The sequence below is a fragment of the Artibeus jamaicensis genome, unplaced genomic scaffold (genome assembly GCF_021234435.1).
Source record: "Artibeus jamaicensis isolate MK-2021 breed Jamaican fruit bat unplaced genomic scaffold, CSHL_Jam_final contig_525, whole genome shotgun sequence".
In the NCBI taxonomy this organism is placed as follows: Eukaryota; Metazoa; Chordata; class Mammalia; order Chiroptera; family Phyllostomidae; genus Artibeus; species Artibeus jamaicensis.
Window position 1 is genome coordinate 14,616,201 of NW_026521874.1, and position 15,947 is coordinate 14,632,147.

At 56.0% G+C, this 15,947-nt stretch overlaps 1 protein-coding gene across 2 annotated transcripts in view; it reads right to left on the reverse strand.

Annotated features, from left to right (window-relative positions):
• The window catches only part of MN1 (MN1 proto-oncogene, transcriptional regulator), a 46,163-nt gene extending 31,446 nt beyond the window's left edge, over positions 1-14,717 (reverse strand). Inside the window, exons 1-2 of one of the 2 annotated variants that reach the window (XM_053669933.1) lie at positions 10,577-14,717; positions 8,977-9,083 (exon numbers count right to left, since the gene is read on the reverse strand). In XM_053669933.1, the coding sequence (XP_053525908.1) occupies positions 8,977-9,083; positions 10,577-14,321 (3,852 nt within the window). In that variant the 5' untranslated portion in view covers positions 14,322-14,717. The remainder of the gene's footprint in view (positions 1-8,976; positions 9,084-10,576) is intronic. The other variant, XM_037153321.2, reaches the window with a different exon arrangement.
• Between the last annotated feature and the right edge of the window lie 1,230 nt (positions 14,718-15,947).

The window sequence follows — 15,947 nt, forward strand, 5'->3', positions numbered from 1 at the left end:
CCAGTCGAGGATGGGACCAGGCCACTTTGCCAGGTCCCCCCAGTGGTGCCCTCCCCCATGACAGCACCGGCCTGGACGCCCGAGGTCTCAGACTTCAAAATGCAGCCCTTTTTCTTATTGCTGAAAAGTTTATTTAAAAAAAAAAGTCTTCCAGCTCTTTCTCTGTTGGACTCCCAAAATAACTACTTAATACCAAATGTCGGGGAGCTAAATTAATTCATTTAGAAAATGCGGAAGCTATGATGGGCTCGGAGCGTGGGGGCCCCTGTGATCTCACTGCCGTGCTCCAGAATGCCTCGGGCCACTCTCTTCCAGCCCTGCTCAATCCCCGCATTCTTCCTCTCAAACCAGGAGTCCAGAAACATCATAATTATAGTCGATACAGGTAACAGGTGTGTCCCTCGGTCCCTCCCACCCCCGCTGCCACTGTCTTCCAGATGAGACTCTGGGAGATTGAGTGGTCCAGCCTGGGGTGTCATAATTACCGGAAATGAGTCTGCTTTTAAGGGTTAAATGAAGACCCTCTCCACATTTAAGGCTAGACACTGATGTCCATTAGATTTTAACGGGCCCACATAAAAAAGAAATTGTATCCTCATCTCTCCCAATGCCTGTTTCCTCAACGCCTCAAATTCATTGCAGGCTGGCTTGATGCCGAAAACGCTCCGTCCGGCCCTCTGTTCTGCAAAGGCAAGGCCTCGGTGGAAAATGTGTGTGAGGAATGAAGCAAATGGGGGGTGGGGGTACTCAGGAAATCATTTGCCCTATAATTGTTATGGCTGAAACCCGTGTTTCTAAAAAATAATAATAATAAGTGCGGGATTTTAGCCCATCACCTGGAAACAGAGAGATAGACAGGAAGGCGATGGGGAGCCCAGGGAGGAAGGGGGGCACCCAGAGACCACCGGCTGCAGCGCCTGCGCCACCAAAATGACACACACGCCCCTTCAGAGACTGAGTGTTCAGAAGGGCCAAAGCTGCGGGCTGTTTTGCTTTGTTTTTCGTTATCCCGGCTTTCAAGCGGTATGCACACTTTTGCTTCCTTCTTTGGAAGTCAAACCATGCGTTTCTCTGGGAGTTACACACCTCCCAGCACCACCATTTGTCAAGCAGCAGCACAGAGGGCCCCCCAACACGGTGTAAGATTCCGAACTCTTCTCCATGTCGGGGCTCGGCTCCCAGTCTATTAAGAATTAATGCTCAGAAACTTTCCAGGGACCAAGACACCAGAAGGCAACCCATGCTCTCTGGCCGTCTCCCAGTCTCTGGAAGGCTTGGTTTGCTGGGCAATTGGGTTTTCTTCCCTCCTGCCCGACAAGTGATTGTTGAAGGGCCCCCCACCCTCTCTTCCTGGGGAGATGGTGGGAACCAAGTCCAGGGGGCCTTTATTCTCAGATAGGTGTGTAACTCCATTACTGTGCACACTCACCCTTGTATACACACACACACACACACACACACACACACTCACACTTCCAATCCCAGCAAAATGCTTCAAACACTCTGGGCACAAAATAAATGCTTATTAACTAGATTGACCCAAAATAGTGAAATGTACAAGTAAATTAATCATGCGTCTCCCAGAGGCCTAACAGGATTACAAATTCGGCAAAAATTGATCACAGTGAGATCAATGAGCTTCTACTTAAAACTGAACGGGGACAAAACTTGGTATGAGCTTCTTCTTGGAGGGGAAAAAAAAAACATTTATTTTTTTTCCTTTCTTAGTAAGACTTCTCAGGCCCGTGTGTGTGTGTGTGTGTGTGTGTTGGGTGGCTGTGCAAGTGCATGCTTGCACACCAGCCGAAACCAGCAAAAAGCATCCAAAGCTTTATGCCCGGACAATTTAGAAATAGTCACGGCATAAGGATCGTGAAATTGCTCCTGTTTAAAAAAAGCCAAATTTTGGTCGGCAGCCTCTCTCCCCTCAAATACTAAACTACCACCAAAAGTTACATTGCAGGGGATGAAAATGGTCAATTTGTTTGGAGCCAATTAAGCCTCGCGTACAAAAGTGTTAAGGGCCAGACCAAGGGGAGAAAAGAGGAGACTTAATTCCTCCAGCTCCTTTCCACACTTGGCTTATCTCAAGGCACTGAAATCTTCTTCTTACTGAATTCCTCACTTACTTTCGTTCTCTTTCAGCCTACCATTCAGAAAAATGAAAAAATATACATATGCCGTGTGGAAAGGCACCGCCTGCGTGTCCAGGCAGTGGGACCTGCCTGCGAGGTTTGTGAGAGGATAATCCCTGAGGAGGTCCAGGCGTGGGAGGGAAGCCTCGGCAGTCACGTAACGAGGTCACCAGGGGAAAGGTCACTGCTTTTTCTCACCCCCATCGTCCCTCTTTTATGGAAAAATCTGGGCACATCTGTGAAACTCGATGTGTCTGCAGCAGGCCTTGTGGGGGCCGGTTCTTCTACAGGGTAAGTTAGCCACAGGCACGTTAGCAGGGCTCACCCCACCCAGGGCCCATCTGGGTCTTCATCCCCCCTGCCCAGGGTGTCTTCCTCGGCCACTAACTAAACAGAAATGGGCCCTGATTGCTAACAGACCCATGATGCGGTCAGCAGTCCCAGACTGGGTCTTCACATCTACTCCCCCCAAAACATCTGCAGTCACGTGGAAACCCCAGGCCCAGCAGGGAGAGCTCAACCAAGAACTGTCTGTCCCTTTACGACGGCCGACACCAGCCCCTAAGCCATTCACTCACCCTCGCCGTGCCCAGGGGATGCTGTATAAACGACTTCCATACTTGTAAATTATTTTCCACGCCTGAACCCCAACTGTCGGTAAATAGCATTCGACTCCTGTGAAGGCACTGTCCCCCCTCTCTGTCATCGTCCCCCCAGGAAATATAAAATGGTACCCCAATCTCCATCCAGTCTTCCTAACTAGGGGTGTTTCTGGCTCAGAGGAAAGGAAGCCAGAGTGACCCCCACATCAGGACTTGGGCCCTAACATTCTCAAGGACTTTTTAAACGGCACACACGAACCAGACAGACCCCGCTTACTTCTCAGAGAATTCTCAGCCGACCCTGGCTTTCTCTGGAAGGCTGGGCCTCGGGGCTTTCAAAGCCTGCTATGTTTTCTGCACACTCCCCCGGCCCCTCTCCCATCATAAGATGGTCCCTCAGAAGTATTTTATTCCTGGTGGTCCTTGCCACTCACTCGACAATGCTTGTGTTCCAAGATCCAAGGGCGTCTGAAAACACTGCTCCATGCTAACTGAAAAGGGTTATATCTTTTTGACATCTCACCCTGCCTGGATGACTTGGATGAACAGGGAGTGTGTGTGTGTGTGTGTGTGTGTGTGTGTTGAGGGCTTCACTCATTAACTGTCACGCATTAACTGCCCACTCACTAACATTCCAGGAGCTCCCAAATATGGCCAGGAACACCACCCTGAGGGCCCCCAACTCGGGGCAGACGACTTCCCCAGACGATCACGCAAAGCCGGCTGCGTCAGAAGGGCCTGAGACCACGTCGCTCCAGAAAAATGTTGACCCGAGCTTCGAGATCAAATGAAATCTTTGTACTCTGAGACTCTTTAAATTATTATCAGCGATGAGAAGAAAAAACTAATTTTAAACTCTCCGAATGGAACCCAACTCCAGGCCACATAGTTCTCACAAGACAGGCTGTCGGAGGAGGGAGTGCGGGGAAAGGCGAGAAGTGCCTCAGTGGCAGAGCTGGTGCGCAGTTTCCTCCGAAAGTTTTTCCCCTCTTTTGCACAAGTCTATTCCATGTATGATGTTCCTTCTGGGACATTCGGAAAGGGCCAATTGGCCATCCCGAATGCACTCAGACCTCCAAACTGTTCAACTCAATTGCCTTTATGTTGAAAGGGCATTTGGGTCCACATGCTGAAGTATAAAAACCATGAAAGGACACACACACAATCACTATCAAGTTCTCTCTCAAAGCCAGCTTCTCAAGGAGGCCGTGATTATGAAAACCTACCGGCTTTCTCAGCCAAGAGGGAGAGTGGGAATTTGGGACGCTGGGGCTGCGACGGACCTGCCCTTGGTGGGTCCCAGAGACGCCAACCCGACACGGACTTGTCGGGCCAAAATTTGAAGCTATCAGAACAGGTTGGAAACAGCCCCTTGGATTTTAAGATGTGAAGAAACCTGTGAGATTTTTCTCTACTGCCCACGTCTCCCCCGTGTCCTCTCTGGGCAAACACTATGTTGGGAGCAGACCCTCCACTGGCTTCCCAAACGTCAGAGGCCTCTGGTTAAAATGCAGGCCAGCAAACAAAGCAAGCGTGAGGTGATTACACCCCGTGAGAAGGATGTCTCTCCAGTGTTCCTCCTTGCCCAAGGAAATTAAATTTAACTCAGCTTTTCAATCCCGGTCACCAAATAAGTGCGGAGTTTGGGCTCCCTGAGGTGCACGCTCATGGGTATGTTCTCACTCACACCCTAAACGGACAAGGCTGCATGTGGAAAGCGTGCTGTCCTGTCTTCAGTAGATGGCAGAAAACGATCAGGGCCACCTCTGTGCCGGACAGCCACTGACCAAAATGTGCCACGTCGCTGGCACCAAAAGATGACAATAAAGGAGAAGAATTTCCATAAGTGAGAAGCAGCCTCGGCTTCCCACAGCTGAGAGGGGGAGTGGGGGATGGAGCGGGTGGTGGGCGCTGATTCAAAGATTCCTCTCCTGGCCAAAGAGTCGTGTTAGCTGAACTCAGGCAGTGAGACACCTCCGTGCATGCTCACGCACAAAACCGGGAGGGGCGACGTGTGTCTGCCGCCGAAGTGCTCCAGATCAGAGTCTCCCAAGGCCCGGGAGGGCTGGGAGGCCCGGATTTCATAATTAGGATCTTCAGATGCCTCCCTCTATTTTTAGGACTTGCACTCATTCAGCCCTTTACAGAGTCAGAACCTGCCAGCCAAGGCCATTGAGATGGAAGGTTTAGCTTTTCCCCTACTGGCCTTCAGAGAGTGGATTAAGGGTAAAGAGGAGGAGTAGGTGAATGCTGTGATGGGAATACGCTGGGACCTGCGTATGGATATGTGTGTACCCCAGGGTGGGGTGAGGAGGGGGCTCCTTCACGGTCTCGACTGCATGGTGTGGGGGGGGCTGCTTTCCTCTATGGACGACGGAGAGATCCAGTCCCAGCACCTCCACAGCCCTGCTCTCTCCAGCTGGCCCCCAGACCACTTTGCTTGGCTCCCATGTATGTGAGGCAAGGAGGACACTTGAAAATTTCCCCCCAAATGTCTTTCTTTTCGACCACGCACTCATGTATACATCAACATCTCAGCCACTAGCAATCAAAACCCACACTCAAATCTGTCCACCCGAGACGTGCCTAAAAATAGACCTCGCCCTAAAACAAACACACCGCCGGGCAAGTCAAAACCCTGACTTGAGTCACAGTGATGAAGCTGGGCCATTGCAGCCCCCTCCAGACGGAAGACTTGGGTGCAATATGCAGGTGGGGCAGCAAGCTAAGGCTGCAAGGTTGCCCCCACTGGTGACAGGGGCCCCCAATGAACCCAGGTCCCCTCTGGCACAAGAGGGTTTGGGGTGTTTACGTCACAACATGCTGGGGAGGCCTGCCTGCCTGCCTGCCCTCACACACGCCCAGAACATTTGATCCTATTACCTAAAGCTATAGCCTTTTCATCTCAAATGGACGAAACAGAGGTAAATACAGTATTCCTCACCAGGAGTTCTTCTTCTCCTGAACGCTTTGGGCAAAGGAGATCGCTCGCAGGGCAAAGAACACAGGCCAGTGTCACTGTCACTCAAGTAGGGAGAAAGGTGATCTTGTGACATCTTCCAGCATGCAGTGGGTTGGGGGGACCCTGGCAATTCCAAGGATACACCCGCACGTTCGCCCTTCCACAGTGGGAAGAATTTTCCACCTCTAATTTCACCTGGCCCTGGCAGAATATTTATTAAACATGTAGATTTAATATCGGCAGAGAGTATTGAGTAACTTCTTGGCGAGGGCAGGCTTATTTTCAGGGTCTATTAAGATTCTTTGTGGAAATTTAAATACCTCTGTCAGGCAAACAAAATCATATCAGGAACCATTGAATTTCATTGCTAGAAAGAGAAATTAGATTAACCAACCCTCGCTGCTTTCCTAGAAATCGCAATAAAATAGAAGTACATTTCAACAGTCTCTTACTTCCGGTCTGAAGGGGCCTCCCAAGAAATGTAAATGAATTTGTATTAAAGAAAGCTATCCTCAAGGAAAACCCTTCAATCTACAAACATTGTATATACTTCTACTGAGGGGAATGCGTAAGTATATGTTACATCTGAGAGGGCCGTGGCTACTTAAAATCAAAACAGCCAGAAAAATCCAGTGGCAGAAACCTTGACAAGTTCAACACCGATAAGCTTCAGCCCCTCCAAACATCCTTGTCCTTTATTAATATTTAGTAGAAGTGTATAATCGTAGTTGTGTGCTTGGCTGGGGCTTTATGTCGGGAGGCGGGCAAAGAAGACAGGTTTATTACTGCTATGAAATATTAAACAAGCACCGAGAACAGTAGTGGTGGGTCCCGAATGAGCTGGGGAGCAGGCAGGCCCTAACATCAGCAGCACAAAGGGGACTCCTGTTTACGTTACCCACGATTAACACCTGCGAAGTTTTGGGTTACATCTTCCAGAGACTGCAAAAGTCCTACGAAGGCATGCAACCCTGGCTGGACGGTTTCACGGGGCAAGAGGAACGCAAGGCTCCTCGCCTTCCCCAGACAAGTGTGAGCGAGCTTTAAAATTCTCTCCAAGGTGTGGGGAGTAGGGACCAGGATTCAGAAAAACAGCACGGGCACCCCTCCTCCCCCGAGCCAGCCCCATGTCTAAGAAAATGCAGTGATCAAACGCTCCCAGCCTACTATTTCTCCGCACTGTTCGCTGTGTTCTGACTGGAACACAGAGGGAAGCATGAAATTCCAAAAATTTCTTCCGCATCACTGTAAAAATGTCATACTTCCAAAAAGGGCAGGGTGGCATGCAGAGCAAGTGCAGAGACCTCTCCCACTTCCACGTCTCAAAGAGCGTTTCTAGACTGCTCCGGATTTTAAGATAGAAAGCACCCAACAGAATGGAAGTTTGGCAAGGATAAACGCAACACAAAATATGGTTCATTCAAGCTTTGAAAATTCTGGGGAGAGGGGCAGGAACGGAGAGAAACATACTTTTTTTTTTTTTTTACAATCTACCCTTCATCTACAATCTATCATTCCTTCTCTGTTTTGAAATTCCTCCAGAACCACACACCTATTACCAAAAAAAAAAAAAAAATAGGTGAACAATTTTGCAAACTAATTTCCAATTCACGTAATCCTCACTGATTTAATATATGCCTGAATAGGCTGGATTTTTTTTTTTCCTTTACATGTCCTTACCCTTCCCCCACTGAACTTTGTGCAAACAGAACCTAGGATGAGATGCACAGTCTCATTATATAAAAGTTGTTTGGTGGGTTAAGAAGTCAGGGGCAGCATAATTTTGGAAGGCTCACTTCCCTGATTAAAAAAAAAAAATTGTAATGACATGTCAAGCTGGCCTTGACTTTTCCAGAACTGCAATTTGCTGGTCTAGTTTCTAAAGGACATCTAAACCCCATAAAGCAATCTGGGCATGTCCCCCTGGCTACGTGGCCGGTGCCGCTCTGAAGACTTAATTCCTTCTCTCCAATCGGAGCAGGGATCACGTTGTTAAATACCGACCGGGATTTTGTCATCAGAGCGAAGAATTTCAGAAACGGTGTTAATATTTAATCACATTAGTACTGGCGTGTTTTATGGCGTGACAAAATAAAATATCATTACAAAAATGGGCTTTGCCTAGAGGGGGAGGGGGGCCGGTGAGGAAAGAAAGGGCTCAAGTGGAGGCTGGAACCTAGAGAAGGTGTTATTCGAAGCCACTGGACCCCACTGGTTCCTGGCTGATGGGACCATACAGGCATGTGTTTAAGGAAAAGCAGAACATCTCACTTTAATTTTTCTTTTTTGAACTCTGTTTCAAAGGGGCACACTTCGCTCTGATTCTCAGGGGCCTCGCTGAAGGCTGTGTTGTACCTATTTACACAACCTGTGCAGATGGAACTGTAGGGTGTTATCACAATGAAAAGTTGAATCGTCCTTATTTACTAGCAGGAAGGGAGCAGCACTCAGATGCAAACACCTTCCAAAGCCTTAACTAGCAGCCCCGAGGCTGCAGAAGCTGTGAGTGACCTCAATTCAGGGCTTTATCTAGGAAACTGTCGTTCCCACATCCCAGAGTGCAAAACAAAGGAGGTCAAGTGGGTGTCCCTGCCAGAGACCTCTAAAGCGGCCAGCCCTGCAGCCGCTCCCGGAGGGAGCCCCTGTCCTCCAGGGTGCAGGGCAGGGTCGGTTGGGTGCACAGGGGAAATCAGCCCCAAAGTGGCTACATCTGTTTGCAAAACAACAGTTTCCCTTGTCTGACTGGGATAAGGCAACAAGCAAAATGAAACATTTCTTTAATGACATTTCTTCACTCCTGGCCTGCATCTTTTCATTTACTTTTTTCTGTGAAGGAAGATGAGTTGGATGGACAGGGAAGGGAGTGGTGGGACACCTTTAAAAAAAAAAAACCCTCATTAAAACCGCCCAATTCCACTTCACCTAAAGTCTTTCAAAAGACTCACAGGCAAAGTGCTACCGGGTTTTCTTTATTAATTCACTAAATCGGGTTTTCTTCTTTAACTTTTCTCACCCCGTTTTGGCCAATATGTTCTTAATTACGGAGGGGGGGATGGGAGAAAGGGGGGAGGAGGGGCAGCCAGGCCGAGCCAGGTAGAAGTGACAGGGGCTGGGATTTGTGCTAACCAGCTATCGATCGGTCGGGGACCGAGATGTTGTGTACAAGAAAATAAAAGGCGGGGGGGGGGGGGATGAGGGAGAAGGATGTCGTGTCCAACTCCATTTTTAAAAGGAGGGGGGGACAAAGGGGAGAGGAAGCAGAGGGTCCCAAACTAACCAATTTATGGCCGTGCCTGGGAGAAGCCTGGAGAATGCCGATGCTGGCCCCAGCGTCTGCTGTGCATGCTAAACACCAGGCTCCAAACGAGAGAACTGCGTCCCGGGCTGGGCAGTAGGCGAACAAAGAGAAAAGCAGCGAGGCCGCATTCATGAATGAGAAAACCTAAGCGGGAAAGCTTCCCCGGGACGGGCGTCCTGAAAGCCCAGAGTTCTGAGCCACCCAACTCCAGCCGGAGTTCCCCTCCCCCTCCTGCCCATCCCACTCTCCTAAAACCTACCCACACCTGACACTGGGGGTCAAGAGACAGCAGGATGTGTGGGAGGACCAGGAAACCAAGGGCAAAGGGAAAAGAACTCTAAGAGGGAGCAAGAATCAAGGGGTGTATTTTTAAAGACATTTACATCGCCAGCCACTGGTGAATAAATAACGTTCGTGATAACATTCTGCCTGCTGAAACCGAGAGGATTCAACTAGGGTTTAAAAGAAAAAGGTAGGAATGTGGGTAGGGAGGGGGATGATGTCACCTAATTTTAAGAAGCCATTATCTGGTAGTGGGGGGAAAGGTCCCATGAAAATAAAATTGATGTCTACAGCAGCCCAGTCTTCTTCAGGTTAAAAAAAAAACTGTTACTACTTTAACTGGAATGGCGGTTCACTGACTAACCCCCCATCCCACCCACCTTAAAAAGCCTCCAGGCCTGGTGGGGCGGGAATGCTTAGAATGCAAAGGAGAGCTGGGACTGGACATCTGTCACCAAAGCCATGGAGATATTTACGAACGTAGGTCCTTTGTGTCTTAAGAATATATATCCATGCCCCCGCCCCACACACACACAAGTGATGCCCTGGGTGAGTGGTCCAGCCTCTGCCGAGCAGACCCCACCCCGGCCCCACCAAACAGGAAGGAGACGCACCTGGAAAAGGCTGCCTGCCTCCTACAACCCCTACATGGCTCCAGTTTTCAACTCAACTCTCGCCGTGGAGAAGAGACAACACGGCTACTCATTAGGAGCAAATGTCAAATTAGGCGTTGCCTCGGAGTGATGGGAACAACCAGAGCTGAGAACTTTCTTTTCTAAAGATGCTGGCACATGGAAGGGAGCTGGGCGAGAGGTTGGCTGCCTAGGGAAAGGCGGGGAGGCCTTAACACAACTTCCCAGGTGTCCTACCAAGAAGGGGGGGGGCACACGGCCCCTAAGAAGTGCAGCCTGCCTGAAGGCTGAGAGCCATGAGGGGTCTCAGTGGGAAAAGAAAGGCTCCTAGACCTCTGAGCACCCGGCAACACAGCTAAAACTTGAGGGCAGAGGGGACTCTGCAATGGCACCCACAGGGCTGCCACCTAAGTTCTTACTGCCCAGAGGAAGGAGAGTCTACCTGGCAGCACCTGAGGGGGAAGCAAGGGCAGGCTCACAGAGCCCTCAGTGTAAGTTAAAGGAAGGGTACCCCGCTCTGGGCTGGGCATTAAGAAAGCCCTGTGCACTCCCAACCCCAAGGACCCACCCCTTTCAAGGAGCCTTCAGGGCGGGGCGCTAAGCCTGCAGTGGGGGTGGGGCAGGTCTCCCGGAGGTGAGAAGGGGACCGGGACGAGCGCATATACCTTCTTTGCTGTTGGGGTTCTGGGGCTTGGCCTTCTCCCAGGGCGCCAGCGTCTTGTCGTCGTCCGCGCCGTCCACCAAGGTCTTGTCAGCCGGCATGTACCAGGTGGCGCTGTGCTCTGCCATCAGGGAGTCCAGATCGATGGTACTCATGGCGCTCTTGACAGCCTCGGAGCAGCAGCTGCCCAGCTCGCTGTCTCCGTTCTGGGCGCCCACGGCCCCCACGGCACACTCACCCTTCTTGCCCCCCTTGAGCCCCAGGGGCTGGTCCTCCGAGATGCTGAACTGCTGCCTCTGCAGCTGGATCTGCGCCTGGAGGATCTCCAGCGGGTGGATCTCGTCGGGTGGCGGTGCGCCGCTGCTGCTCGTAGGGGTCCGGACCTGCTCCAGGCCCGGCGTGCCGGGATGGCCAGCGCCCCCACTGCCGCCGTAGCTGTCAGGGGTCGAGGTAGAGGTAGACAAGATGCCCAGGCCAAGGGGGGGCGGGGGCGCCTTCGGTCCATGCTCCCCAGCGCCCACCCCTCGGGGAGGGAGTTTGGGCGAGCCTGTCACCAGGGGACTCCTACTCGCTTTGGCCAGGGCCGGGGGGTTGTCGGAGCTGGACGACACCTCATCCTCATTGGCGTAGCTTGTGCTCACCTCCTCTGAGGCGAACTCGCCCACGTGCGGGGAACTACTGTCCGACTTGGCCCCGCCCTCCAGGGAAGACATGAGGTCCGGCTGGTCCCCCAGGAGTAACTCGGCCCCCTTCCCCCACGACGGCGAAGTGAGCGCTTTCTCGTGAGGCGTAGGTGCCCCGCGTGCCTCGCCCGTAGAGCTTCCCCCGACGGCTGGGCCTGGTGCTTGCTGCTGCCCTGGGCTCACCCCAGGCGCGCCCCCGCTGTCCGGCGCTGCAGAGTACTTGTCGAAGAAGGTCCCAGGGCTCACGTGACCACTGTCCCTTTTTCTGCGACCCCTTCCGCGGCCACCGCCCCCGGGCACCGGCTTGCCGTCGTTCCCCGACGTGGATTCCAAGGTGTAGTTGGGAGAGAGGCTGGTGCCGTCCCCCTGGGCAGGAGGGTTGGGCGGCCCCGAGGTTTTAGAGCCATTGCTACTGGTCCCCGATGGGCCTCCGGGCCCCGGAGCGCCCGGTGCAGTCCCTCCGGGGAAGTAATCCGAGCCCGGGTTACCGGCAACGGCGGCACCGTCGGTCTCGTTCTGGCTCAGTTTCCTCTTCCCCTCGGGCGGGTTCTTCTTGTTGAAGGTCACGTTGAGGTTGGGGGCCCCAAGGCTGGCGATCATGTTCTGGCACGCTGTGGAGAGCGCAGCCAGGCAGCTCTGGCCGAACAGGTTGTCCTTGGAGCTGGGCTTGTTGAAGGAGCCCAGCGAGAGCGCGCCCAGTTTACTGGCCGAGGTGCGTTGGCTGGGCTGGAAATCTGGCTGCGGCGGGTATGCGCCCCCGCCACCGCTGCCGCCGGTGCTGCCGCCACCCCCGCCCGCGCTGGGGGGCGAGTTCACGCCTGGGCCGCTGTGTGGCGTGGCCTGCCGGTTCGCTGCGCCGAACGGGAAGCCAGGCTGGCCCCCCAGTGCGGGCGCCGTGAAATCTGGCGGCGGGGCCCTGCGCTCGGAGGGTGCGCTAGGTAGCCCCACTCCAGCCCCCGGTGACTGCAGTTGGCCCAGGCCGGCCAGGCTACCCCCGAACTGCAGGCCCGGGGAGGGCAGCGCGGGCACGTGGCCCTCTCCGGGCATCCTCAGCGGCTCCTGCAGAGGGCCCCTGAACAGCACCCCTGAGCCACCTGGCGGAGGGGGCGGCGCCAGCCCGGGGTCGTGCGGGCCGCAGTCAGCGGGCAGGCCCGAGCCTCCCATCCTTCGGGGCAGCAGGTCACCAGGTGGAGGATGCGGACCTGGGAACCATGCGCTCTCCTGCGCCAAGTGCGGCGCTTGTTGCTCAAAGGTGCCCAGGCGCCCAGCGCCGGCGCCGCCGCTTTCGCGCTCAAAGTTCGGCTGGGCCATGCCGCTCACAGGGGCGCCATGCACCAGGCCTCCCTGGGTCACTTCCCCGGGGTGGCCTAGCTGGGCCAGGTTGGGTTGGCGTAGTCGCTGCTGCTGATTCCGCGACGCCATCTGCTTAATCATGAGGGCCGCGTTTTGGCGCTGCTGCTGCTGCTGCTGTTGTTGTTGCTGCTGCTGCTGCTGCTGTTGCTGCTGCTGCAGGGACTGGTGGTCTGGGGCCGGATGCTGCAGGGGTGGCCCTGTGGGGAAGCTGTCAGGGACCGGCGGTGTGAACTCGCCGGGTAGGCCCGAATAGGCGGAGGGCGAGAGGTGGTTGTCCAGAGCGCCGTTGTGCATGCTGCCGTTCCACGAAGCGCAGCGATCCACTCCCGCGCTGCCCGGGAAGTCAAAGCGCGGCCTCTTGGCCACATTCAGATAAGGGGGTGCGTCGAAATGCTGCAGCCGCTGGTTCGGCGCCTGCTGCGGTGGGGGATGCTGCATGTTGAACACAGGCTCAGAATAAGGGTGCATGCTCCGGTTCTCCAGCCTGTGGATGGGGTACTCGAACTGCGCGTGTTGGCTGGGCAGCATGGGGCCCCCATCCTGCAGGCTGCCCCCGGGCGTGCTCGCCTCGCCCTGCTGGGGCCGGGGGAGCGCAGGCGGGCACGAATTTTGTCGGACCAGAAGCCCAGGAGGCGGAGGCTGCTGCTGCTGTGCTTGCTGCGGCTGCTGAGTCTGCTGTGGGGGCTGCTGCTGAGGGGGCGGCGGGGCCTGCTGGGGAGGCTGCATTAAGGGGTGCCTTGAGCCTACCCCGGGCTCCATGCCCACGGGCATCTTGCGGGCCCCGCCGAACCTCTCGAAGAACAGACCGTGCTGTTGCTGCTGCTGCTGCTGCTGCTGCTGCTGGGCGTGCATCTTGGACAAGCCCACCATTCCTGCAGCTCTGGGCATGGCCGAGGCACCCGGGAAAGAGCCCCCGGGAACCTGGCGACCCGCCGCATAATGAGGCAGCTGCCCCTCAGAATCAGAGGGCGAAAACAGGTCGAAATGTCCCGAGGGCGCCTCGCCCGGGTAATTGTATTCCAGCGAGTCGACAGCTCCTTGGTTCGCCACCCTCCGGCTCTCCAGGCTGTGGGAATCGGAGCCGCTGGAGGCGGGCAGGCCGTGGAAGGAGGCGGCTCGGTTCGGGCTCTGGTCCAGAGGCAAGCATGGGGCGGGCACGGCATGGCCCGAGGCGCCCGAACTGTGAAAGTCCGGGAGGTTCCCGGGTCGTTGCGGGCCGAAGCTCTCAGGCCCCTGGCTCTCCGCCATGTGATCATAACCCTCGGCAAAGGGCGGCTGGCTGCCCAGGCCGCCGCCGGCGCCGCCGTAGCCGAGCAGGCGACCCCCGTGCAGGCACGAGGCCCCTGGGTCCGGGCCACCAAAGTTGCCCCCAAAGTGAGGGTGATGTTGGTGGGGGTGGTGACCTCCCGGGTGGCCGTGGTGCGGCTGCTGGCTTCCAAAGAATCCGTGCACCGGCTGCGCCTGCAGCCCCCCCGCGTGCAACTCCGAGTGGCCGCGCGTGTGGAAGCCGTAAGGCTCCATGTTCATGCCCAATATCGGGGGCTCGCCCAGCGCACTCATGGCAGGGTCCACGGAGCCAGGGGGTCCCCCCGCGTGGAAAGCCGGGGCCTTAAAGTGGGTGCTCATGCTTAGTCCGGCCTCGTTAAAGTTCCTCTCGCCCTGGCCAGCGTTCCTGCTGTTGATCTGGGGCTCGAATTGGTCCAGCCCAAACATACTTGGCGGGGGGTGGGGGAATCAATAGGGCATGACAGCCTGCTCCCCGCTGCGCGCCTCCGGCCAGCTACTCGTTCTGGCCCTGGGTTGGGCGCTCCGGGACGATCAGTACCGTGGGCGCACAGCGCGCGCAGCCACCCCTCCTGGCGTGTGGAGACTTCGGGCTATCTCCCGAAGCTTTGGTTCTGCCCCACACGGGCCTCTCACATCTTGCGGCGCCGCGGGGCCTCCAGGAGAGGTGTTGGAGGGCCCATGCCCAGCACGGTTGGCACAGCCACTGGTGGGTTTGCGGGGAGGGGACAGAGCTGCAGGTGAGTAGAGACAAAAAGTTAAGTAGGGGGAAGGAGGCGGGAAGGAGGCAGGGAAATCAGAGCGATCACCTTCTTAAGTCCGATCAGGTCGCGTAGGGAGCCCCAGGACGCCGCCCGAAGCCTCCCGGAGTTCGTAGAGGAGCTGCTAAAGGGTCGGGCAGAAAGACCCTTTAAAGCCGTGGCTGCCGCCCGGACACAGAGTGGTCCCTCCCCCCTCCCCCCGGAGTCCCGGCACTCGGTAGCCCGAGCCTCCACCAAGCACGATCCGCTCGCACAGTCCCGGTCGGCCCCGAGCAAGCGGCTACTGTTTCTTCAGCGGCTTGGAGGACTGCAGGCTCCGCTCGGCATCACCAACGTTCGCCCTCGAGCCGAGGTCGCAGCGGGACTGGGGAGGTGGCAGGCACCCGGGGCTGGAGCCGAGGGTTGGGGAGAAGACACGGTTCCCCTGCTCCGTGGCCAGTCAGCTGTACCCCGGCGCGCCGCACCCCCGCGCGCCTCTTCGCGGCCAGGTCCGCCTCCTGCCGTTTAGGTCCTCTGCTGCTGAGTCTCTGAGTTCGCTGGGGTCTCCACGCCCGGTTCCAGGCGCAGACAGGCAGAGAAACGAGGGGTTGGGTTGCTCCGAAGCTCGGGTTCCCTGCCTCTGCGCCGAGGTGCTTCGCGAGTCCCCCTCGGACCCCGAAAGGGGGGCGTACGCTGGCTGAGGGACACGCTGGGCGAGCAGGCTAAGGCGTTCCGGCTGAGCTCTCAGAGACCAAAATGGGGGGGTCGAGGGCAGCTCTGGGGGGGCCGCGCACCCCTCTCCTGGCTAGCGGGGGGGGGGGGCTCTGCGTGGGGCGTTCCGAGGGTCTCAGCTCCCCTCTCTGTGTCTGCGTCTCGCCCAGCGCTGGGAGAAGCAGCAACAAGTTTTGCATTTCAGCAATCAATTTCAGCCATTGCATTTGCACCAATCAGCGCAGTCCGAGCTCCGGGTCCGGGGCGGGGCTCGCTCTTAAGGTGGTCCTGGGAGCTGGCGGCTGAGGCCCCGGTACGATCCCGCACTTCGCCAACTCCGGGGTTCCCCGCGCTAGTCTCGCCTGGGGGTCGGGTGCCAGCGCTCTGGGAGCTAGCCCTGGTCTCCCGGGGGAGGAGGGTGCAGACTTAGAGTGGTGGGAGCTTGCCTTTGTTCGCACCCCTTCCCACTCACACAGTTACCAACTCCCCACCCCCAACTGAAGAGAGACCTGCGGGGTGGGCAGGGGGCGGGGAGGTGGGCGGTAAGCGGTGCGGGGCGCTCAGACAATGGGGTCGCCCGGCAAAGCTCCTGGACTTGCCACGT